Raw genomic sequence first — 27,210 nt, forward strand, 5'->3', positions numbered from 1 at the left:
AGCAGAACTATTTAACTCATTTTTTGCATCTGTCTTTACACAAAGGGAAAAAACAGTCCAACCTACCAAAACCAGTGCCATAAAAAACAGAATAGAAACGCAAGTTAAGATAGGCAAGAAAATGGTAAGTGAGCACCTGTCCAGCCTAGACGAGTTCAAATCACCAGGACCAGATGGATTACACCCCAAGGTTCTCAAGGAACTGGCAGACGTGATCTCAGAACCACTGAACTATATTTTTCAATGATCCTGGAGCACTGGGGAACTACCAGAGGACTGGAAGAGAGCTGATGTAGTTCCCATATTCAAAAAAGGGGGAAAAAAACAGATCCAGGAAACTACAGACCTATCAGCCTGACCTCAATACCTGGGAAGATTCTGGAAAAGATAATCAAACAACAAATCAGCGAACACCTTGATGTGAACAAAGTTATCACTAAAAGCCAACATGGGTTTGTCAAAAACAGATCATGCCAGACAAACCTTATTGCATTCTTTGACCAAGTGACAAAACTAGTGGAGCAGAGGAATGCTGTAGATATAATTTACTTGGATTTCAATAAGGCATTTGATAAAGTAGATCACAACCTACTACTTGATAAGATAGAAAAATGTGGGTTAGATAGCATCACCACCAGATGGATTCGTAGCTGGCTGACAGGCCATATTCAGCGTGTGGTCCTCAATGGAACTGCATCTACCTGAAAGGAAGTATGTAGTGGGGTGCCCCAGGGCTCTGTTCTGGGCCCAGTGCTCTTCAACATCTTCATCAACAATTTAGATGAGGGGATAGATGGGGAACTCATCAAATTTGCAGCTGGCAGGAATAGCCAATACTCCAGAAGATAGGCTTAAGATACAGGAGGATCTGGACAGACTCGAACACTGGGCACTATCTAACAAAATGAAATTCAATGGTGAAAAAAGTAAGGTTCTGCATTTAGGCAGGAAAAATCAAATGCACAGGTATAGTATAGGTGGTACCTTGCTCGATAGTAGTAACTGTGAGAGGGATCTCGGAGTCCTAGTGGACAATCACTTAAATATGAGCCAGCAGTGTGCTGCAGCTGCCAAAAAAGCCAACACAGTGCTAGGTTGCATTAACAGAGGGATAGAATCAAGGTCACACGAAGAGCCTTGGTGGAGCAGTGGGCTTATGCCTCCTTAAGTAACACCAGCTGCCTGCAATTAGTGTAGGTTTGCATCCCACCAGGCTCAAGGTTGACTCAGCCTTCCATCTTTCCGAAGTAGGTAAAATGAGGACCCAGATTGTTGGGGGCAATAAGCTGACTTTGTAATAATGTTGCTTGGGGGCCCCGAAAGCCCTAATAAGTAGGCATATACATAGAATGAAGGCTATTGGTAAGCACATTGTGCTAAGCTGCCCTGAGTCTTCGGAGAAGGGCGGGATATAAATGGGATTAAAATAAAATAAAAAAATAAAATAAGTACTAATACCACTTTACAATGCCCTGGTAAGGCCACACCTGGAATACTGCATCCAGTTTTGGTCACCACGATGTAAAAAAGATGTCGAGACTCTAGAAAGGGTACAGAGAAGAGCAACAAAGATGATTGGGGGACTGGAGGCTAAAATATATAGGGAACGGTTGCTGGCATTGGGTATGTGTAGTTTAATGAATAGAAGGGTGAGGGGTGACATGATAGTAGTGTTCCAATATCTCAGGGGCTGCCACAAAGAAGAGGGAGCCAAGCTATTCTCCAAAGCACCTGAAAGCAGGACAAGAAGCAATGGATGGAAACTAGTCAAGGAGAGAAGCAACCTAGAACTAAGGAGAAATTTCCTGACAGTTAGAACAATTAATCAGTGGAACAACCTGCCTCCAGAAGTGGTGAATACTACAACACTGGAAGTTTTTAAGAAGAGACTGGACAGCCATTTGTCTGAAATGGTATAGGGTTTCCTGCCTTAGCAGGGGGTTGGACTAGATGACCTCCAAGGTCCCTTCCAAATTATTATTATTATTATTATTATTATTATTATTATTATTATTATTATTATTATTATTATTATTATTATTATTGTCATTAGAGCAGGCTAAAATATTGTAGTGAACAGTCAGAAAAATAAACTAAAACTGCTACAATACTATATATGTGTGTGTGTATGTGTGTGTGTGTGTGTGTTTGTGTGTGTGTGTGTTAAGTATTTGTCAAGTCTTTTGAATACCTTGGTAGTTAAACCTTTCTTTCCTATTTCAGCCTAACCCAAGGCTATCCGCAGGCTATAGTCACAACTTATGACAGTTCATTATTTGTGAAATATGTATTTGTATATATATGTTAAATGTTTTTTAAGTATTTATTTATTTTATTTTATTAGATTTATATACCACCCTTTCCCGAAGGACTCAGGGCGGTTTACAGGGTATTTAAAACAAGATTAGATTACCTTGCTAGGCCCCAAACATGGGACAAATCTTATTTCCTGTTTCAGTGTAACCCAAGGCCATCCACAGGCAGTGGTCACAGTAGTGACAGCTCATATTCGTGTAAATTTTATATATATATATATATATATATATATATATATATATATATATATATATATATATATATATATATATATATATATAGTACTTACGTTTACAGACAGGTGGTCTTCCTTTATTACTCCACAATCCATCTTCTTGACATACTGCTGTTGCTTGTTGACTAGATTCTAGCTTGAAGCCTTCATTACATTCATATATCACTCTGCTGCCCAAAATAAATTCATTACCCCAAACTGAACCATTTCCCGGAGAGTCTGGAATACCACAGGATACAGCTGAAAAGGAGGATTAAGGGATAAAAACATCTTGACTCAGATGGTTATCTTAAGTATGATTCTCTACTTCTGTAGATAAAAAAACCCAATATATGTGTTACGTGCATCATGTTGCTGCTGAAAAAATACATTTAGTAGTTATGCAAAAGCTGATATAACAGCAAGGATATTTTGAAAAGAGGTACTGTTACCACAACTAATACAAATTTCCTACTCCATATTCCATAGTTTTTCATCCTGTATTCTGGTTTATTGCTTCTATTATATTAATGTGAATGCATCAACCAATCTTGACTTCCTTGACTTATTTTTAAATATATTTTAAGGAGTTTTTCCCATATACTTGATTTACGAGTACAAGATACAATGATATTCTCTGGCGATGACCAGGCTGAGCCCAAGGGAGGGATCAAACATGTCAGTGTCACAAATCCCTGCATGCCCTCAAGAGATCTAAGTCCAGCACCTTGAATGCCTTTCTTATCTCCCGCCCATTTCCCTTGACCATGAATTGGTCAGATTCTTATAAACAGCTTAAGCTTGTATTAATTTTTTATACTCATTTGAACTGCCTGAATCTCCTGATTTCCCTGCTTGACATTCTCCTTGTTTAAAAATTACATACATAAAACTTAGAAACCATTTCTGAAGTAGCTGTGCCCTTTCCTCTACTACAGGTGGTCCTCATTTAGCCACCATAATTGGGAGCAGTAGCTTGGTTAAGTGATCGCTATGTAAAACTGTGACTGTGTTTATTATCTTAAGCTTTCCATAAGCTTTCCTTTGTGAAGGTCATATATGTGAGAATTGGTTGTAACCTTATTTTTTTCATTATCAAACCATTTAGAATAAAATGCATAGAATATCTCATGGTGTTATATACACAGTTCAGCAAGGGGACTGTGCACATAACACCATTGTTACATTGTAATTGCAAATGGTCACTAAATGAGGCAGTCACTAAATAAGGATTACCTATACTATTATTGCACTTTGAAACATTTCCATATATTATGATGTAATGTAGCCAATTAGACAATGGTACTTACATGAATTATTTAAAAAATATTACTATTTTACCATTTTTACAAACTTTGGTGTATTTGTTCTATAATCTGTGTGTATAACACTATACATTTCTTCTTAATGGTTTAGAACCAGACTTAGTCTCATTAAAATCAGTTAAACTTTATTTAGTCATGAGTAATTTAAGTCTACTGATTTTAGTAGATTAGCACTAAGAATTATTCTATATCCAATTACTTGAAAACATTAAAACAAATAACTTCTTAAATAAAGATTGAATAACCATTGTTATTTTCTTTGGATATAATTATTCTGAATGCACTGTCAGCTCTACAGTTACCACTGTTTGTAAAAGTAACAGCAGTAATAATAAATGATAATACCTTGGAAGAGAGTAAATCTTTTGTGCAACAGTAAAAGGATTATTACCTGTCACTTGACCAGATGAAAATTTTTGTATTAAAAAATGCTTTCAAATCTAACCAGCTTAACCCAAGCAACTAGAGATGTGTATCTATGAAAATTCAAACTGTTATAAAATAGGCAGAGAAAGGAACTGCACAATTTTCTGTAATAACGAACAGAGGCACATCAGATTCCAATCACTGTTTATGGTACAATCGTAGTGTTTAATTACAGGTTATACCAGAAGAATCAATACTACAACCTCATACATAATGAAATTGCTCTGGGGGAAAATCCACAAAAGTATAGAAAATAAACTAAAACAAGTCTATGCTGATCCGTTTCAACATAAACCACTTAATAATTGGTGAACAGTGTGTTGTCTGGGTTATATTTGTAAAACAATCACTAACAATTAATTTCTATACTCCATAATAATAGTTTTAGTTGATTTCCTCTTTTTCCAAAATATCCTCTTTTGCAAACATTGAGTTAATACAATTCTTATTGTTTTGATAGAGAACAATTAAATATATATTTTTCCCAATAGTCCTAAAAATAACAATCATATCAATATAATATTTCTTTTCTATCCAATCATTCTGATTGCCTTATCATAGATGGTGTTACAGTCCTTATTTTAATTTGTTTCTCCCACCAAATAATTTTCTCAAAAATTAATTATATTTAAGAATTTAACTCTGTTTTTCCATATGAACCATCTCACACTTTTACATTTCTTAAGGAATAGATAAAACAGTAGAAAAAAGAAGAAAAGCAAGAGTAAAGAAGCATAAAAAATAACATACTACTTAAAATATATATCCCTCCTAAGCTAATATGTATTTATTTCCTAATTTTCTTATTCTTTTTAACCACAATTAAAAATATGTTTAATCTTTAAACATTCCATTTAATGCATCTAGTCATCTAGTCCTTTACCTCTTATTCAAAACATTTTTATCCATTATAAATTTCTTAAATTCAATCACATTTAAATATCTAAAACATTTCCTTTATCTAAGTCAGGCATGTCAAACTTGTGACATCACGTGACATCGTGTGACATATCACCACTTTTTCCCCATTGCCGGCAATGGAGTGGGCGCGGTTTCGGTGTGACGCATCTGGCCCCTGAGCCAGCTGTTTGACATGTCTGATCTAAGTCATTTCAACTTTTTTATATTACTCATAAAGAGAAAAGAGAACAAAAGAGAACAAAAAAGGGAAAAAAGCATACTATATTATATTTAGAGAATTCATCCCTCTTAGAGTGACATATATATTCCAAAACTTTTCTATTTCTTTAACCATATTAAAACAAATGATTCTTTTTTAAGTATTCTCTCTGGTAAGTCCCATCATCTATTTTCTTAGTTTCCACTTGAGTCTTTTTCTTTTGTCCAGTGTCTTACTTAATCAATGTATTTTGCTGAATCAAAAAGTTTTTCTGTATGTTCGTAAATGTTGCTGTAGATATAAAAAGTAAATCTGGAGAAGTGTCTTTGTACGGGACTTCTGCCTTTCCATGTTTGTTGAAAATCTTTTTATTTTTCTTTCTCTCCACTTCTTTTATCATTTCCTTTCTCTCCAGTGTCCCTGACATCTCTACAGTCCTTTTTATCCAATTTGTTTTCTTGTCCTCAGATTTATTTTGTCGTCTTAAGGGATAAGTTGTTTTTTTCCCCAATTCTTGTGAATTTTTCCACACTAGGATTGAATCATGTTTCCTTGTTTTGTTAAGTTCCATCTTTAAGTCTCTATTCTGAATTCTATATCCATTTATCTGCTCCTTCTCTGTTGTTTTCTGGGAATTTTGTTGTTGTAGAATTAACTTGGAAATAAATTGATTTATATTTTCAAAGTTGTTTTGGATTTCTTTGTGGTTTATTATTATTTAAATTTATATAACGCCCTATTCCCGTAGGACTCAGGGCGGTTTACAGGGAGAATTAAAATACATAGCATACAAAAATTAAAAGCAGTTAAAAACTATGATTAAATTACAGTCCCTGAAGTTAAACTAAAACCCAATTAAATTAAATTAGTTAAAACCCCTCAGTCTGGGCCAAACAGCTCAAAGAACCAGGTTTTCAAGTCCTGGCGAAATGAGTGAAGGTCGGGGGCAGTCCTGAGTTCCGTGGGAAGTTGGTTCCATAGGGCCGGCATGCCCACAGAGAACGCCCTTCCCCTGGGAATAACCCGCCGGCATTCCTTAACCGGCAGTACCCTGAGAAGGCCCTCCCTGTGGGAGCGCACAGGATGATGGGAAGTTGTTTGTTTGTCATTGTTGTTTGAATTAGTTGCAGTATACTATATATCTCCTCCTGTGATGTATTTGTTTTTTTGATATGTTCTTTCTACATGTCTCTTATCCATGATAGCCAAGAATTTGAGTTTTCCTCTTCCTTTCTTTTCTCTGTAAATAGCTTTAGAGTCCCAATTAGATAGATATCTGTAATCCAAATAGTTCAAAAAAGTTTTTTTTCCTGAAATTTATAATGATCTCTTTGTCTACACCCCAGATTATTTTCTTTCTTTTTATCACAGCTGTTCTTTGTTGTTTAAACTTTGAAGGTCACAGACACAGATTAGTTTTTCCCAGATTTTGCCAAGTCTTATATTAAAGTCATAGCTGTCATAGTCTTCATCTGCCACTAGGTATCAGCAACTATTTGTTTTTCAATTTCCGAAATAAACAATTATCTTTGAAATGTGAGTCTTAACCATTAAAACAATTTTAGATTTATCCAGATTCAAGTTTTAAGTTTCAGGTTTTATATTTATTTCATTTTCGTATATTTTGATCCTCCATAAAAAGATTAATTCGCTGCTTACATTAGTATAAGGTTGGGGAGGAAATCCCCCTCCTTCCCTTTTGGAGGTATTTTCCTTCTTGGGGATGTTTTCCAGGAAATTAAATGTAAAATAGAAAAGAGTAGATTGAATACCTCACCCAGTTTCAAGCACACTGTTCACAGTTATACTGGTTAGTGCTTTTGGACTTCAGTTGCAAGTAGCTTGGGCTGGTCGATGCAATAAGGCCAGCCTTTCTCCTGTCGAGTTAGAAGGTTTTGCCCAAGTTGAATGGAATGGCTGCTGCCATTCCAGAATCTGTGGAGCACCCTTCTTTCTTGGTCACCTCTCCGGGGCGATTTAGACCCATTTATGGTCCCCTGGGAGGGCAAAATTAGCCACGGGGATGCGAAGAATCCACAAGCCTGCAACCGGTTGCTATAACGCAAAACCGGAAGTCATCGATGACTAATTTCAAAGGGCATTTATAATCTCTTCATTCAGCACAATTGTAACTTTAAACAGTCACTGAATAAATGGCCATAACTCAAGGACTACTATCTATTTAGTAAGTTTTCTGAAATGAAGTAGTCCAACAAGAATCACTTTTGCTAATGACAGTACTTTTTTCAAGTTGTGTACACAATACTCACTTTACAGACTTTTGTAAGTTTGGAGTTACATAGGTCCTATTTTCTCCCTTTTGAAGATAGGGGGAATATTGGCCCTTCTGCAGTCAGTTGACACTTCACTTTAGTATTTCTCAAAGATATTGAAGAAATGTTTGGTCAGGCCACCCAATATAAGTTTCCTCAGTTTTCAGAACTTCATTAAATCCTTTAGTACAACCACTTTGGTTCCTTCCATTGTATCCATTGTTTTTCCTCATTGGACTTGAACTTTTAGTGCCTGGAGGGGTTTTTTTTGGAATTCCTGACCCATTTTTCTCATCAGTTGCTGCTGCCACAGAATCTCAGTTCTCATGAAATCATATTTGTTGGCACAGTTTGGAAGCAAATTTTTCATTCTTATATTATAAGCAGAAATTTCAAGATTAGAATTGCTGATGAAATGATATAATGGCTTCAACATTTGATAAAGCAACCCTTTTTCTTCTTCAGTGCTTAAGTTGCCATATTAACTGAATACTTTTTGTAGCATGCCCTAGATAAACCTTTCTGTTTTGTTGGCTTAGAAACTCAGATGGTACAATACATAATGAACTTGGAACAACAGGATCTGAAATTAGTTGGCTCCTAAATGCCAAAATCTCTCTGTCTCTGTCTGTCTGTCTGTCTGTCTGTCTGTCTGTCTGTCTGTCTCTCTCTCTCTCTCTCTCTCTCTCTCTCACACACACACACACACACACACACACACAGAGTTAAGTCTTACCTTGGCAAAGCGGTGGAGGAGAATCCCACTGATACATGCCATTTGGGTGATGTCTGCAAGTTGCATTGCTATGACCAATTATCCTGTATCCAGATTTACAATAGTAGCGAATTATGCTGCCAACTGTGCCCTTGGTCTTATTTACAATTCCACCATTCTTCACAATATGATTTAAGCTGCAGTATGGAGCTGTACAGGATCAAAGTAATAAAATAAAAGCAATATTATTACTAAAAAGGCAGAAGACAACTCTTCTAAAATCTAAATTTCCTTAAAAGCCATTTAAAGAATGATACTCAACTTGTCACTTATATTTCCAGTCTAAAGATTAAAACCAGGGATTTTTTTTTAAATTTAAGAAATGTATCTTTCAAACAAGAGGCATTTAAATCCACTATTAAATTTTAAATTTTAACAACAATTTTTTTAGGAAAATATTAAAGCTGTTAAAATCCTTGCGTGTAAAATGTCTTGATGGCATTAATCAAATGGTATGCACACTCAGTACTGGGGTGGTCCCAGAGTGCTTTCTCCCACTATAAAGTCTCATTTTGTATTGAGGTAATATTAGATCTATATGGGTTGTTTCAGGTTGTTGCACTGAATAAATCAATACACTATACTCATTTATGTCAGGTTTACTACACAGGCAGAAGATATACATTTTCACAAACTGCATCATAATTTATTTCCCCTTAAAGTACAATGTTTAATAAGTAAATAATTAAATACCACATGTGGCTGATGAGCAATACATGCACTAATCTATTCCAAATCAATACTTTTGATGAATTACAGCAAGCTTTTTTGGGGAAACTTAAATATTAGAACACTGAACACTATTCTCTCCAGAAAACTTACAAATGTAATATAAGAACTAAGAAATTAAAAGCACACAAATGTAATTAAATATACTACACTATGAAGACATATCACAAAATACAGCAGAATCAGCAGCATATTCTTTGAATTATTTCTTAGTCTAGTCCAGTAATCTAAAATCCACTCAAATATTACCTGACGTGTCCTCAAGACTGCTACCCTGAATCTAATCCTCACCAATTTGGAGAAAATGGTTGAGGAAGTAAAGATAATTGGGAGCCTGAGAGGCAATAAACATACTATTCTGGATTTTCAGAGAGCATGGGGAGGAGAAACTGTAGTCATATTTCAATATTAGACTTCAGAATAGTACACTCTGATGAACTTAGAAGGATAGTCAGAAGGATCCAATGGCTTGATAGCCTAAAAGAGAAACCTCAACTCCTCTTCCACACTCTTCACATCCACACAGTTTACTTTGTGGCAGGGGGACAGGGAGACTTTCAACAATTGTCTCAATGACCACACCAACCAACTCAGTTCTGGCAAGGTGTATTCTGAGGTATTCCAGAAATGTGCAATATAGAGCTTTACAGGTTCAAAACACTTTGAATTGGACACTGCAACAAATCTAGATGCTATTAGGTGTTATTCTACACTGGCATGGTTGTCTCATCATAATTTGCCTGCTGCATTTTTACATCAGCTACAGCTTCCCAGTTGTCTCCAAAGGCAGCCTGATGGAGGGCACTATAGTTGTCCAGCCTCATGCTGATTAAGGCACGAAGTACTGTCACCAGGGTTACAGCACCAGACGGGGCTATAACTGGTAAAGCAAGCAAATGCTTTTGTTACCTCTTCTGTAAATGCGAGAGGAACATATTTAGGATGTCAAATTCAACTCAAGATATCGCACTATTCAAGTTCCTTCTCTATGGCTTCTTCCTCCTCTCACAACAAAATTGTATAAGACATCCAAAAATAATCTGGAAGTCAGAAATATTTGTTCCTGCACAGGGAAAGAAACAATGGGGAAGAAAAAGGAGGAGAAGTCCTGCTCAATGAATAGAACCTAAGATGTTCCTATGTCCTTTAGGAGGAACATTGCCTTTTTTAAAAAAAATCACTGAAAAAGGGGAAAATTGGAAAACTATCTAATGAATGACTTTATATCAGTTCTGCCAAAATTTCTGTTTCCTGCACACACAGCCGTATTTTCTTAAACAAACACATTGATGTATGACCTTAAGGAAAACCATAAGACACATCTTTGCTTCTCCAGCTAGCAGGTAAGTGGAGATCAAATGAATCTATTAAAATATTATGCGGGAAATAATAATATTTATAACTTTAAAAAATAGAGATGTCTTTTTGCAAATAGGTTCTTCCTGTATGTATTAGCATATAGTGTTAGTAGGGGTTTATCAGAGCTACAATGAATAATGAAGTGCTGTAGGAGCCCATTTTAATTTCAGTCTATTTATAATCAGAGTTGTTTGAGTTTTTCTCCTCCATGGTCTTTTTGTTCTTAGTAATCATTAATCATATGCTTCTTTTCAGTCATTTGCACTGAAAAGATAAGAACTTTAAAAAAAACTGTAATAAACTTATCTGTCAATAAGAAAATTGTGGATGACCCCCTTCTGCTAATAATTCTAATTTTTTTATCTGACAATTTTGTCAAAGCGTTAATGGCATTTCCAATTTTCCTCATTTCATTTTTTTTAATATGAAAAAGCCTTTTCTAAAAAATAATCAGTAACTGCCTGAATAATGAAGTGACACTATCTCTATAGAAAAGCTGCCACAGAAAGTGTAAACAGCCCAGCGGAAAACTAAAAACCTCTCCTGTTTACCACATTAGCTTTTCATGTCACTTACTACCAGTTGCATGGTCAAATTTTCAGTCAAGGTTATATCATTTAGATTGATAATTTTTGTTTACGTTTTTCTGATGTTGCTATCTCTATGCACACATATTTTTATGGAAATGCTGCATTTGAATTTAGATTGAATTTAGATTGAAATTCTATGTATTTTTATTTAGAATTAAGAGCTACTGTACGTAGAGGAATACCTCTTTTTAGAAAACATACATAGCATTATGTTATAAAAGCATCCATGCATAAATATAATATCGTGTATTTAAGACAGAAGACATTTTAAGCCAATAAATATTCAATCCCAAAGTATGCAAGTATTTGAATAATAACATTATTCAAAATCTGAATAAAATAGTTTGCTTCAGGGGATTCTTGGGATATATCTCTGACCATAAGAAATCCCACTCTCCTACCTATGGCTTTAAAGATTTAACACCAGGTAGTGTCACCACATTTTTCAAGCACATCTTCACAGTGCATCTTCTTCTTATGTTACCTAATGAAATGTCTGCAAGAAAACAACCAAACTCAGAGAGTACCAAGGACCCCACAGTTCAAGCCTAAGCTGCAAATATTCTCTCCTATCAGTACATCTTCTCAATAATAAAGTATTGGTATTAGAAAATCAGAGCCACTGTATTCTGCAATCATTATCAATTTCTGAAGATGTAATGAGTAGATATTTATTATTTTATTTATTTTAGTTGTTAAATTTATATTGCCACCCTTCTCACTTTTATAATTATGGGCACCCTACAAAATTGATTTGGAAATGCAAACAAAAATCCAAGTAGTCCTGAATAAACCCACTAGAAGATTCATAGATGTACAATAAACAGTGCTTTCTCTAAAGAAAATTTCTGTTTCAATATCACCATCTCCAGGTACTGCTGTGAAAAACTCCTGTGAAAAATTGTATAGTTCAGTAACACAGCTAGGTGAGCAATAATCCTACTTCCTAAATGGGACATTGGGTCAGTGGAAAATAGTCTGTTTTGCTGTTCTTTTTTTGCTTTCAGTGCGAACATTCATATTTCATTTCTTTCCCCCCAGGTTACTGTTGAGAAACCTGATATATTTCCATCTATCCTACTGGGAAGGTCATCACAGAATGCTTAGCGACCTGATATTTATCTTCCCCTTCTCCATTGCTCATTCTTTCCTTCACCTAGCCAACAGAAGTCTTTAGTACACACGCAGACACTCTGTCCACCTGTGTTTGCAAAAGTGTTTTCTAACAAATTTCTGAAAATACATAAGAACATGAGTGGAGATCTGAGTGAAAATGTAATGTTAAAATGGTGTTCAAGCATTGAATATAAAAAAAGCAAATTGTTGTTTGCGGCATACAAATGTCTCTGTGGGGTGGTTTGGGACAGTCTGGTGGGAGGAAGGGAATCAGGTGGCTCTCATTGCTATTGAAACCTTCTCCATTAAAACTAAAAAGCTAAAATACTTAGAACATCCACAGCTTCAGAAATTTAGTCATTCTGTTTTAGGGTTTGCATCTGAATAGGTTATATCTGTAAAACTAACATACTGAACTTAGTTTTAATGTATTTAGTTCATCAGAAAAGCCAGTTTGGTGTAGTGGTTATGGTACCAAGCTAGAAACCAGTGAGTCAGAGGGGGGACTTTGGGCCACTCATTCTCTCAGCCAAGGAAGAAGGCATCAACAGGCCACTTCTGGAAATGTTGCCAATGCCTTCTTCTTAGGCTGATGCAGAAGCTACTTCTGCAAATCTTGCCAACTAGTCCAGGCAGTTGCAGGGAGTCCATTCTCATTTAAAGGTATCCTCACTAAAATAAAATAAAAAATGGTCCAGGTGCATTGTTGTCAACCTTGTAAGGTAGCACCCTGGAAATGCCTAGAAATATTAGCTCTAATCTTATTATAAAGTCACATGAACAGAATCTTGCAAGGCTCTCACCCTTTGCCCTTGCAGTCCAAGAAATTAGGGAATGTCCCTTCTGGGATCTTTTCCTTTTTTTTTTAATTGAAAAGTTTTACAATACATTTTTTAAAAAGACAAAACCCCTCCCAACCCCCTCCCCTCTCCCGAACCCTCCCCAACACCTCCCTCCCCTCCCCCTCCCCCCCTTCTGGGATCTTTTCCATGGCCCCATTCCTTCTGCAGACTCAGATTCCTCCTATCTAAATGATGTCTAGCCTGTGGCTCTTCCTCCTGTTTCCCAAGGTCATTCCTGCATATCATTAACTAAGTACCAAAAGGTTCATCTGACTGTTACTAGATACAGCTTTCTTTCTTCATGAGGCTTGTTTGCATCTCTCATCACATTTTGTGATAACACAACTGAATTCTGCAACAATGCTTTGGATTTTAGAATCTGTAACTGAGCACTTCAACCAATTCCACACAATATTCTGGACATATGCTATTTGCCAAACCTTGTGCAAAGTCACGTTTGTCGAAACAAGGAGGAAGGCAGGGAGGCAGTAAATCATTCCAATAGGCTGATAGTTATGTGGTGGCCTGCTGGCTCCATCACAGCTGCCATAGCATCAATAGCTTTTCTGGGCCCCCCATTTCCTTTCCCATTTTTTATGCTATTGACTTTTCTTATTAATATTCAAACCCAACTGCTTACCCTGCTGCTTGCTGCACTTGATGTAAACTTACATGACATGAAGAGAACTATGCAGCTTTTCAGGTCATGCTGTTTGTGAAACAGGAGAAAGTTTAAGCTGAGCTAGTCTACTGAGTTGCTTGCCTTATGCCAGCGTTTCCCAACCTTAGGAACTTGAAGATGCGTGGACTTCAACTCCCAGAATTCCCCAGCCAGCTATGCTGGCTGGGGAATTCTGGGAGTTGAAGTCCACGCATCTTCAAGTTCCTAAGGTTGGGAAACGCTGCCTTATGCATACAGTTAGGCATTTGTATCCCAAAAAGCTATTCATTTGCAGTTTGGAATTAACAGTGCTTCATATGTCATTTCTAAATTTTCAGTATCCATAGGAACATTTTATACTTTTATACTTTTTAACTAATCCTTGAACAAGATAACTACTATACAATAAAATATTTTTTTTTTACATTTTCAAAATATTTTTTTTTCTTTTGTGCTTTGTGAAGGCCAACATCATGTTAATTCAGAAGGCAGAGAGAGAGAGAGAGGACTTGTCTTACTAGGCATCCCTAGCATGGGAGAGGTGACTACAAAAAAAAAAAAGAAAGCTCAGCATATACACCATTATAGGATTAGCGTCTAAACGTACTTGCTTATAAATATAAAATCAGAATTACAGTATTCTGATATCTTTCCAGTAGGACAGTCAAAATTATACAAGATTAATCTAAGTTGAATTGTAAAATAATTCTGGAAAGAAAGAAAAAATATCTACCAATGACGCTGCCTATTCATTCACTCACTCACTCACTCACTCATTCATTCATGGGTATATGCTACCCATCATGATACCCAACGTGACTCTTTAGAGAGGGAGACAGAAATGAAATCTTCTGAATTTGACATACAAACAATCCATTTCAGGACCAAAATCTGTACAACACATATATTTATATTAAGCCAGTAATATAATTGTTCTTTGTTAGAGCTTATTATTGCTAAAAATCAGAGCAGTGTATAAAAAGTAACCTGCTGAAGATATTTAGCTTGCTATTTGTTTAGCAGTGCTAGCAAAGATGTCAGACAAACAATACTGATAGTCTTGTTTGGGATATTTTTCCCCTTTTCCTTTGCAGTCCATTGAGACACTCTGCAATTTTCTTTGGATGCATTAAACTACACACAAATCACACAAACAGAAGAATTACAATTAGCTTTCACTTAGTATACTTTCAGATAGAAAAAGGTATCGATTTCATAAAGTATTACTGAATTTTCTAAGTTGTACTGTGGAGGAAATTGAATTGAAATTCTCAGAGTTTGTTCACTTTTAAAAATAACAAGTAAAAATATTATGCTAAGATGTTCACACATGTATGTATGCATGGTTATTAAATTTTTATGCGACTCATATCCCCTACAAAACTCCCATTTTTTCATATAACAGGCATATCTATTTTAAAATAACATATTTCTAAGTGGGAAATAAATTTCACTTAAAATAAACCCATTATTATATGGCACTGATTTCAAATAGTTTTTCCTATGCATGGTCATTCTAAAACCTGCAAATTATTTTCGCAACATAGAAAAGTAAATAGTAAACATATTTATTACAATTCTACAATATATAGGCATTTGGTACAAAGAACGTCTAAAAAAAGATGAAACATGTATTTGTGTCCACTTGCATCATGACCTCAAGTGCATACGCATGTTTGCATTATGAAATGATATTTATTTCATAGGTTGGTTCCTTTCTTATCCCCCCAGAGACATGCAGTTTTGATGATGTAATTATTAAATACCATGCCCTTAGGTTTTATCTCTAAATAATGATTTCCTTTCAGATTTAGCCCACTTCAACAGAAACCATTTTGGTAGACTACAAAAAGTTGTTTGTACTGAATACCAGATTTAATTCATAACCCTATATTACTTTTTAAATTGGCATTGGAATTTGTTCTCTGCAAGGAATGCACATCTGAATATTTTTACGTAGGTTAAGAATAGGACAAAGGAATCATGCAAATGCTTCAATATCTGGCAGTGAAAAAGAGTTCACACAAATAGAAAGGGGAACAGTCTCTTTGAAAACCATTAATCATCCAAAAGTACATTTTCTGGTTGTTGATTTTTGGCTCCATCAGTAACTACATTTTCATACAGAAATAACACACCATATAAAATATTGGCACAGTAGAAAATTAAAATAATCAAGGAATAATGATCTCTAGTCATTCACATATAGTTAGTTACAATAATAGAATACATTTCCAGTTTTCACAGTTTCCTTCATTCTCTGCAGTGGTGTACAAGAGTTTTGGTTGTGTTGTGTTTGTTTTTTTTTTGCAGAGTATTCAGTAAAGTAATTTTAAATAAGACCAGGGCTTTTTTTCTCATAGAACGCTCAGAACGGAGTTCCGGCACCTTTTTTGGATGGAACCTTGTAGGGTAGGCAAGGCGGGTTGTATGACATGTGTGAGTTCCGGCACCTTTTTCTTATACAAAAAAAGCACTGAATAAGACAATTGGTTACTTCAGCCCAGTATTATCTGTTCTGATTGGTAAAGCTCTGGAGAGGCTTAATAGATGTCAATAGTTTATCAGTAGTTCTACTAATTAAGTAGATATCAGGTAGTGAAAACTAGAGAATTTTGATAGAAGTATTTGCTGTTTATTGGTATGGGCTCTCTGCATATTCTTATAAATCTTCTCTTTTTAATGAGCACATTATAAGCAGGTCTTTAATGCTGAATTTACTACTTACCTGAATAACGTATCTTGAATCCTTTTTTAGTAGTTGCATGGTCAGTTGACCAACGCAGATACAACTGATTGGATTTGCTTGTATAGTTAAGTTGCCCAGTATGATTTCCACTCAAGGCAACCAGCAAAGGGCTTTGTCCAGAAGAACCTGTGCAAAATATATCAAAATGTTAATAATCCTGTCACATATCTTAAGATTATTGGAAATGCCTTGAAATAATATTTGTTTTAACACTAAAGAGACATTTTACCAGTGCTTGTCAAATTAAAATGAGGTCTGAATTCCAATATGGATTGATGTAATTAGTACCATTTGGACTAATTTGAAAATTGGATGAAGTGCATTATTGGCATGCATTAGAACACAGACCTGTCATCAAATTCTATAATTAAGGTCATCTAAAGTATTAGTAATCTTTCTTTTTAATAGATACCAAGTGATCAAAATCAGTTAAAGATAGGGTTCCTTATGACTTGAAACCTGGATCAGTAAACCAGTAAATTGGTCTCAGTAGGTAGGTAATAAAAGGGACGCGGTGGCTCAGTGGGTTAGGACACTGAGCTTGTCGATCAGAAGGTTGGCAGTTTGGCTGGTCGAATCCTGAGTGCCGCGTAACAGAGTGAGCGCCTGTTACTCGTTCCAGCTTCTGCTAACCTAGTAGTTCGAAAGCACGTAAAAATGCAAGTAGAAAAATAGGGACTACTACAGTGGGAAGGTAACAGCGTTCCGTGCACCTTTGGCATATAATCATGCCGGCCACATGACCACGTCCTCAGACAAGCGCTGGCTCTTCGGCTTTGAAACGGAGATGAGCACCAGCCCCTAGAGTCAGAAACGACTAGCACACGTGTGCGGGGGAACCTTTACCTTTACCTTTAGGTAGGTAATATTTGTTGAAAGAAAGAAGGTAGGAAAATCTTTGACTTTTGATTTTAACAGAAGTAACAGTAAATACGCAGGTTTGTTTTGAAAAGAATTGGAAAAACATTAAACAGAAGGAGGGTGGAATATGCTTGAAACTTTTCTCCCATTTCATATTGAAAAAAAACTTAGGTTTCATGGGGATAACAACCTCTTCAGTACAAGTGGAGGCCACTATAACAAATTCAAATAAGAGAAAACCCAAACATTAAAAAACTAAAATGGTAAGTAGATAATTAGGTTATTAATCAATGTTGAATGACTAAATGAGGATAAGAACATTAGTCTGGTTCATTTCAAAAGAAATATTTTTCAAAGGCTGAAAATAATCAACAAGAAATCACATTTCTTCAGGATTGATGGAAATGAATTTATTTAGGAAGTGTAACACATTTAAAACAGACTCTAAATTAGCAAGAGAAAACATTTCTCCTTGAAACACAAAAGCAGCTGTTCCCCTTAGATGTGTTCCACAGCTGCTTCAAAGTGTGTCTATGTGTGTGTGTGTGCGCGCCTGCAGAACCAACTTTGCTATTGGTACTACCAGTGAAGGAAAGCAACACTGTATGTATACACATCTATAGGCAGCTGGAGATGAGTTTGAAAGATATGCTGAAATCTTCCAAAAGATGTATAATAGCTTCTGTGATGCTTCAAGGAAGAGTGCTTCCCTTCCACCAATGTATCCCTTTTGGATACTTTGCTTAAAAGTAAAAGATGTGGATCTATTTTTTATAAACACCAAAATACACAATTTAATATGTATTAGAGCTTGTTGTTGCAGAGGTTCTATTTTTTTTAATCCCATTTATATCCCGCCCTTCTCCGAAGACTCAGGGCGGCTTACAATTTAAGCACAAACCAATGTGCTTAGCAATAATTTTATGTATTTAGAAAATGAGATTATACATAACAAGGCCATAAAAAAATTACTGTGCAAAAAAACTGACTAAAATTTAGTGCTTTGGGGAAAAAAAAGACAAAATCTGAAGGTATGTAAACCCCTTGGATATCAAAGCTTGGTTTTTATTTTACAAACTTAGATATGTGGAAATGCAGATAAGGAGACTGAATAATGAGGGCCATATGAACTTTAATTCCTTCCACATTATTGAATCAACAAATAAAAAAAAAGAATCTCACCATCAAAGATTTCCAGCTCATCAAATTGCTTTTCGCTTTGAAACGATTCTACAAAAACAGTGATATTATAATTTGGCTCAACTTTTAGACTCCAGGCACACGTTTGTGAATTGAGATAGTTTCCCGGATAACCTGGACTGAGGATTACACCAGATGACACTGTATGAATTTCATTTGCTGGGCACTGTGCTATAAAATACAAGGGAGATAGGGGGGGGGGAAATGGGGGTGGGGAATAAAGTAGTTTACTTTCTTACATTGCCACTTTTTCATAAATATGAAAAGAGACGTTCAATCCATTTTTGAAATTTATTGCTTATTGAAGCAAAATACAGATTTTCTCCTTGAAACAAGATATAACACATGTTGCTTTCATAAAACCCTCCATGCTTCAGAAACTAAATCTGAATACAGAAATTACCTTTACCTTGATGGTGAAGTAAAATTAAAGGAGTGTCCCTCTTGAATAATATTTATTTCAGTCTATTTAGCTTAAATCTATTTTCAGTAATATAATGAATAAATAAATGATAATAAAAGAAAAAAATGCTACGTAAATTTATCATAACATCACATATATTTGCTTAGCCCCTTAGAAGTTGTTAGGCCTCCCTACACCATTCTCAGAAGAATAACCAGTTATTCTTCAGGATGCTACAGATTCTTGGTTCATATTTCATATTTTACACTATAATGGTAATGTTTAGCATGATAACTGAAGGAAGAAGATATGCACAAAGGAAACAATAATGCAGTAATTATTTAAATCACTTGTAGATTATAATGGAGGAGGAGAAGGAGGAGGAGATTCTAAAGTGCTAAAGTCTTATAACATTTTACAGGGATTTCAAACATTAGACTTTTATTTTTTATGTTATGTACTATTAAAATTTGAACAGTGATGAAGAATATTATCTTGTTCTTAATACCCCTGAAATGTTTTAAGTTGGGAGAAGATATCAAGCAACTTTTAGGGCCAACAATATCTGAATGAAAAATTGAATGCAATTGAGTGAAAAGTGAGTTCTAAATTTAAATAGATGCAGAGCTTAGAAAGGGAAGATTGGAAACTGGACAAAAATTGTCCAGATTAACTGGCTTAAGTGATGGCTCCTTGAGAAAGGGGCACAACAGTAGCTCCTTATCAGCTGACAGAATCACTCCTTCCTCCAAACAAGAGTTAACCACCCCTGGACCCAAGCACATGTTTCCCCCCCCCATAGACTTGACTTGACCCAGGAGGGGATCTAATACAGGCATGGCTGAACTAACAGCAGGAAGAGTCCTGTCCCACTTCCTCAAGCTCAGCAGGATCAAATGTTTTCTCAGATAACCTTGTAAGATGTAGTCCCCATGACCTCCAGTGGCCCTTTTTTTTTTTAATTCCATTTATATCCCGCCCTTCTCCGAAGACTCAGGGTGGCTTACAAGCTTAGCAGTAACCTTCATTCTATGTATATGCCTGCTTATTAGGGCTTTCATACACCCCCCAAGCGGCATTATTACAAAGTCAGCTTATTCCCCCCAACAATCTGGGTCCTCATTTTACCTACCTCGGAAGGATGGAAGGCTGAGTCAACCTTGAGCCTGGTGGGATTTAAACCTGCACTAATTGCAGGCAGCTGGTGTTACTTAAGGAGGCATTAGCCCACTGCTCCACCAAGGCTCATATAATTTTAAGGCTGAATCAGTCTTTGAGAAAATATATAGTAAAGATCTTGCATGAGGTTTCTCTTTTTTCCAAAACAGCTAGAATATAAATTGGAGACCAAAGCTGCATATCATTTGCCATTTCTATTAATTCTATTTCTATTAATCACAAAGACCCAACATAATTATGATTTGATTATCCACATATTCTTTGTTTGCAGTTTGACTCAATCATGAGAAAATTCTCTGATTCACAAGCTGATGATTGGTTTATTCAGCTGGAACCAGAAGGTGAACTAGCACAAAATTTGTTCACTTTTAATTTTTGCATAAAAAGTGATCATAGACCTACTAATTGCAAGGAGGAAGTTTCTGTATTCTAGTTTCAGTATGTCCATCTGTGAGTTTATACTATTCAGTGTTTTTTCCTTTTAGTTTTAAAATACTAAATATTTTTCTTTCTTTCTTTTTTTTAAAGTAAAGGACTGGCACTTTCTTGAATATTATTTCATTTTTTTCTTGCCCCAAGAAAATATGTTCCTGGGGGGGAGGGGAAAGCTTGAGGTGCCGAGGTGTGTTTGCTTTGCTCTGTCTCTTGCTCTATCCTCTTTGATGTGTTTCTAACAGGGTGAGAATGGAATGTACCTCCAGCCATCTGCCTTATCTCTGAGCACTGAAGAAATGGTACAGACACCTAACAGACTTGGAAGCAGCGCCTAATCACTCTGTTCCCACAGTGTTTTCACACCTGCAGATTGGCCTGTTTGAACCATCTGGATGGACAGTTAGGGTGGGGTTACTATGGACACTTTTAATTACTTGATTCACATGGGAAACCCTCAGATACTGCCTTCTATTCCTGCTGTCAACACCTCCCAATAAAAGTTCATTTTGAAATGATGCCATTTCAAAAGTTCTGCTTTCTTGGGAGAACTGATTGAGGCAGGTCCTTACATTAGGAAGGATCTGCAAAGTGGTCAACCTGGAGGGAAGACCCCTACTGTGGGGACCATGCAAAAGATGGAGAGAGAGGAGAAGGCAACCTTAATGGGGAAGCTACCCCCCAGGCTGGCCTGAGTAGGAGCATCTTGGATTCCTTTAGTTCATCCGATGAGGCTGTGACCCGAGAAAGTTGGGAGAAACCAAGGTGGTTGATGACCATTGGAAAGAAAGAAGACTGGGACGAAAAAGCCAGGAAGGTAACCCTTAAGCGTGGCAGCCACTAGCTGGCGTAGAAGTGAGAGATGAAGAGGTAACTCAACCTCAGCGAGGACAACAAGAGACCAGCCCAGTCTGACCTCTTCCTCAAACAAACCATCAGCCTGATGGTGGAAGCTTTCAAATCCCTAAAGGAGGAGGAGGAAGACCCATGCCAGGGCTCACTGGCCTCAGAGATGGCAGCAGAGGAGTGCCGGGAAAGTGAGGTGGCAGTCCCAGGCCCATCTACCAGTGCGTCAAAGGCAGCAGAAGCTATGGCAGCGGCTGCTACCCCAGCACAAGACATCCCAGATGGGAGAGATGGGCACCAGGCCAGGCAGAGAACTCATTGACCTGACTGAAAGTTCCCACCTTGGGAGTGAAGTACAACGGGGCACCTCAGCCGCTGGGATTTTTCCTAGCCCATGTTCTGAACTACATGGAGGAATATGGCTGAGACATCCCCAGTGACAACAGATGGTTGAGAGTTGTAACCATGGCCCTGGAGGGAACAGCAGCTCAGTGGATGGTGACTCTGCAAAATGCCAACACCCCTGAAGTATGAAACTTCAACCACTTCATGGCTGCCCTGAGGAGGAGGTTCGAGGACCCTTTAGCCGAGAGAAAGGCTAGAGAGCACATCAAAACAGTGAGGCAAGGTCATTATACAGCTGAATATATGAAGGAATTTAGAGATCTTGCAAGCCAGCTCAGCTGGCTGGAGGATGTCCTAGTGGTGGTGAACCTTTTAGAGACCGAGTGTCCAAACTGCAACCCAAAACCCACTTATTTATACTGGGTGCCAGGTGGGTGTGGCCCACTGGGTGGGTGTGGCTGTGGTGGTCATGGAAGATTGGGTGGGTGTGGCCAAGGTGGGTGTGGTCAACTCAAAGTTGCTTGTGGGGAGGGACACCTGTGTGGGGTGGGCAGGTTTGGGGGAGCTCCAGGAGGTCTCTGGCAGATGGGGCGGTAGGCAGGAGACTCATCCTGTGAGGTGAGGCGAGGCAGGGTAGGGTGCCATTGCCATGGGGCAAGACAAGGGCTGGGGCAGCTGCTGCCTGACACCATCAGCCCCTGCACACAGAGGCCAGCGAGTGCATGGGGACTAATGATGTCTGTCAGTAGCCATGGCCTGCCGGCCCCTTGACAGGCACACTCTGTGGCTCCGCAGCCCGGCGCAAGCAGTTCAAAGAAGCCGCCTCCAAGATGGATGGTCGGCCAACAGGTGAGGAGGTGATGCAGTGGGTCATGCCTGGGAAAAGGAGAGCATGCGAGGCCAGGAGGGACGGGATGGGGGGAGGGAAACCAGCCATGCTGGGATGCATTCAGCCACGTGGGACTTCAGCGAATTAGCAGGCGGCTGGTAGAAGAGGGACAGTTGCCACCTCCGGGGCATGGCACAGCTGCCCACAGAGAGAGCTCTGAGTGCCGCCTCTGGCACCCATGCCATAGGTTCGCCACCACTGTCCTAGTGGGCCATTCCAAAGACGGGCTGAATCCCCATAGGAGATCCAGACCGACTCCAGGACTGATGCATCCTGGATGAAGAAGCTGAGATCAACCAAGCTTGAAGGCAGTGACACCTTGGGTGAACCTGGAGATTCTCCCCCTCAGGGGGAAAATGGGAGGCGACAAAACCAACCTCTGTGACACCACACTCAGAGTGCAGTAAAGAGGAGCATCGAGCTGCCAAATGCCGTTCGAAGATTCCCATGCAAAAGCCCAACTGAGCCAGTGGAAGGAAACCTGAGAAGACTCCACAGCAACCCAAAGAGACCATCATGAAGAGCGCTGAGGTTGTTAAGGTCCCACCAGAATCCCCTGACAAGCAATTCTGAAGATGAATCTCTGATAAGTGGACCCATCATGACCCTCACCAGAACCATAGAACTATTGAACCCAGGGATGCCGAGAAAGGTAATGCTGAAGGTCCTATGGACTCGGGTTGCACCCGTTGCCTCATAAGCCCAACCTTGGTGGGGAACCTAGGAATCCTGGAGAGGAGGCTGAAGAAGCCAATTTTATTTGGCCAATTAGATGGGTCCCAGCCACCCTTTCCACCCAGCCAATCCAACTCACGATGGGGGATTACACCAAGACTTTAACTTTTATAGTGACCCCAGGCATGGAGTGGCCCTTAATCTTGGGGATGGCATGGTTGTGGAAGGGTGGACTGGAGAACTGTAGACCTGAAGTTCCCAAAGCAAAAGCACACCACCCAGAGTGGAAAGTGAAGGACAAAGGGAAAAGGAACTCCAGAGGTAGTAGCAACGGTGAAATATTGAGGATTGGAAATGATACCCGAGGAATACCAGGATTTAGCTGAAATGTTCAGCAAAGAGCGGTCCGACGAGCTGCCCCTCCCATCGGCCCACCAACTGTGCCATTTCAAGAGTTCTGCTTTCTTGGGAGAACTGATTGAGGTGGGTCCTTACAGTCGGTGTTTATAAAAAACTGAGACAGTTTAAACAGATATTTCCTAGATAAATGTAGTTCTCCTTTATCAATCACAATTAGAACTGGCAACTCAGTCATTAAGCAAAGTGGTTGTTACTGTCTTTATGATCTTATTTCTGCTTTCAGAGGCTTTACAGATCTTTGAAGGTCATAAATGCAATGATTGGTTGTTAATTTACTTTTTCATCACCACTGAAACAGCAAATGGCTGCTAAACAAGACAGTCATTAAAAGAGGATTTCCTATACTTCAGAATTATGAACAATGAAGCAAATGAGTTTAAGTACTAGAATTAAATGATAATTCTATTATAATTACCAATAAAGGAGAATTATAATTGTCCCATTATTTTTATAGTTGCTACTTTTCAAATATAATATTTAGTTTTTATGGAATATTTAGTTTTCTGGCAATATTTAGTTGTTTGACTGCAGTGAAATTTAACTTCAGAGTTCTGACTTGAGATTCTTATCACACTGGCCAACTTCTTATTGACATATAAAACTTTTTTAATCTTATTAAAAGTGGATCCGGTCTACTTGCATTTAGAAGGAAGAGAAGGAATGACACTCCCCGCAATATCATCCTCCATGAGTAGAAGGTGGCCATATATAGTCAGAATTTCTTTTATGCATAGACAAAACCATGATTGATAACTCAGAATAGTTGATTATGTCGACAACTTTCATGAATAACGAAAGCTGTTTCCTAGAAATGGTTGTCCTCTACACATAGAAACTCAAATAAGGAGTATGGACCTCAGGTGGATATAACTATTAGCAGTAAGCATAAGTAGACTATTATTACTTTTAATATATCTTAAGAGGGAAAAATCTACCTGTTTCACTAACAAATAAAAGAAAACACTGACTTAAACTTATATAATATGCCGTATGCCAAGAATCCAACAGTTTCTGTGCAACATATGGAAGTCTGGGCACATACATTGAAACTATTATAGCATGGTTCTAGAATTTTCAGTAAAAAGTCAGATTTATTGTGCTTTTCATATAAATCTAAAATGCAATTGATTCTATATTTTGTCATCTGAGTTGTTGTCTCTAATATTATGCCACATTATCTTATATAGGGCCCAATATCTATTGCTAAAAAATTCTTCTCATTATTTTGGTTCTGATATTTGTGCAATATTCTATGATAGCAGTAATTTGTTCTTATATTTATTCTGAAATCATTACATTTCTGTCCTTTCACAGCTAAAACTATTCCCTGTTTTTTCTTTAATTTAACATATTGCTATGTTACCCATGGACAGAGATTGATAGAAATCACAGAGGGAAAACTATTTAAAACTGTTTGATTAAATGTTCTTTTATAATAAAACATAACTCCTTTAAAAACTCTGATAAAGAGACACATATTGGATTTAAATGTGCTCATCCATGAATAGTGAAGTAAAACAAGATACAGAAATAACTTGTTTCATATAGCAAACTTCTGAAAACAAAATTACCTTATGCTGAAAACCCATTTCAATACATTTTCATTATAATTCCTAGTTAGCACATTCTTGATTTCAAGCAAATTTAAATATCAAATAGAATATGTGAAAAACTCTTTCATAATCTCTCTATACAGTATAGTTATTGCATACATACCTTCACAAACTGGAGGAGAACCCTCAAACTGAAGTTGGGCTTTTAACTTACAGAACATCATGTCATTTCCAACCAAAGTATAGCCAGGGTGACACTTGTATTTGACAAAGTCTCCTGAAATAATTTAAAAAGAGAAAGGAAAGGAAGCATATCAAAATCTAGATTACAGCAACATTATGTGTCATATCTTTCCATATCTTTCTGTCATTGCTTCAACCAGATCCACAAAATAAATATTTTTTAATATCATGGAATATTATGGAAAGTTTTAAAAATGAGTAAAAATTAACACAAACCAAAATAGAACAAGAAGGAAAAAAGAAAAAGAGGAAATAAAAGAGAAAGCTAAAATACAAAAACAAAGATAGACAAAAATAGAAAAGAAGGAAGATATAAAGAAATAACTTATCTTCTTTACAGCAGTTATAAGGACAATTCTAGATTAACCTCCTTCTCTAAAATTACATCATGACTTTCTTCTTTCTATAATTTATTCTAATCTAATTGTCAAAACCATAGATCATGTTCTTTGTTTTACTTAAAAGGTCTATAAAGGATTTTCCATTCAGCAATAAACATGCTGTCTTTTTTCTAATTAAACAGAACAATTTAGCCATCTCAGCAAGCTCATCAATTCATAGTCTACATTTTCTTCTTTACTTTGTATAAATGTGTGCCAATACACATGTATGTCTTAATGAACCAGAATACTGGCTTGCTATCTTAGCTTGAGAGCATGCTTGCGTTAAAACTGGACTTTTGTTGTGCTTGCAGCATATGGCCAGAATGTATAGAAAATTACTCCTGGCTTAAACACGATCAGGGAGTGCTACATGGCACCCCGATATACTAAGGCTGATAACTTAGTCGCTATCTACTCTATCTCACTAAAATGTGATATGAAAAAAATGAGATAGATAGATAGATAGATAGATAGATAGATAGATAGATAGATAGATAGATAGATAGATAGATGATAAATAGATAGATATCCATCCTGCCTTTTACACAAGGGGAAATTGGCTTTCATACAGCATAAGTTCCATTCTTTCAGTTTAGAAGAGGAAACAATCACTTTCACATTGGCCATTGTATCTAATATATAAATTAATTAATTAGCTAAAGGTAGGAAAGGCACCAGGAGATTTCAATATTCCCTCAGGGTCAGACTGTGGAGTGCAGTTTTGGCTCCTCTTTTTAGATACAGGGCTAGATCAACACAGATTCCTATCATCATTCCCATCTTTACTTTCGACAAAATTGAGACTTTAGAACCTTTACAACATATGACCAGAATAGGCAAGCTCCATTACAGTCATATGTCAAGAACTACCTGTAACATATTCAATTTGTTTCCACTAGAATAAATAGGGCTCAGATTGGGATTTTAATATAATTTAGACAAGCAGTTAAATCTGAAATATGTTTATGCAGGACTACATTCATCCTTCTTTAACAAGGCTTTTTCAGCAAGATTTATATATACCTTTAGGATTTCATCATTAACACAGTTTCAATTTCTAGACTTTTAATTAAAGGAGTATCTTGTAAACATGCTGGAATGATTGCTGACTTACTTACTTCTGCTTTTTAGTTACAATTTCCTCACTGAAATGCATTTGTTTTATGAAATAATTTATTGTATACACATTCTTTTGTTTTCTTATAACATTTTCTCTGCATCTGGAGTGTGTTTTCCAATCTGACCCACTAACAGGAGAACTAGAATTTGGAGTGACTTTTTTAATG

At 37.1% G+C, this 27,210-nt stretch overlaps 1 protein-coding gene across 1 annotated transcript in view; it reads right to left on the reverse strand.

Annotated features, from left to right (window-relative positions):
* The window catches only part of CSMD1 (CUB and Sushi multiple domains 1), a gene marked incomplete at its 5' end in the record, with an annotated part of 1,146,395 nt that overhangs the window by 75,039 nt on the left and 1,044,146 nt on the right, over nucleotides 1-27,210 (reverse strand). Inside the window, 5 exons of the mRNA XM_083350006.1 lie at nucleotides 2,606-2,791; nucleotides 8,411-8,599; nucleotides 16,475-16,621; nucleotides 18,539-18,727; nucleotides 25,462-25,575. Of these exons, the coding sequence (XP_083206132.1) occupies nucleotides 2,606-2,791; nucleotides 8,411-8,599; nucleotides 16,475-16,621; nucleotides 18,539-18,727; nucleotides 25,462-25,575 (825 nt within the window). The remainder of the gene's footprint in view (nucleotides 1-2,605; nucleotides 2,792-8,410; nucleotides 8,600-16,474; nucleotides 16,622-18,538; nucleotides 18,728-25,461; nucleotides 25,576-27,210) is intronic.

The sequence above is a fragment of the Vipera ursinii genome (genome assembly GCF_947247035.1).
Source record: "Vipera ursinii genome assembly, chromosome: 1".
NCBI lineage: Eukaryota > Metazoa > Chordata > Lepidosauria > Squamata > Viperidae > Vipera > Vipera ursinii.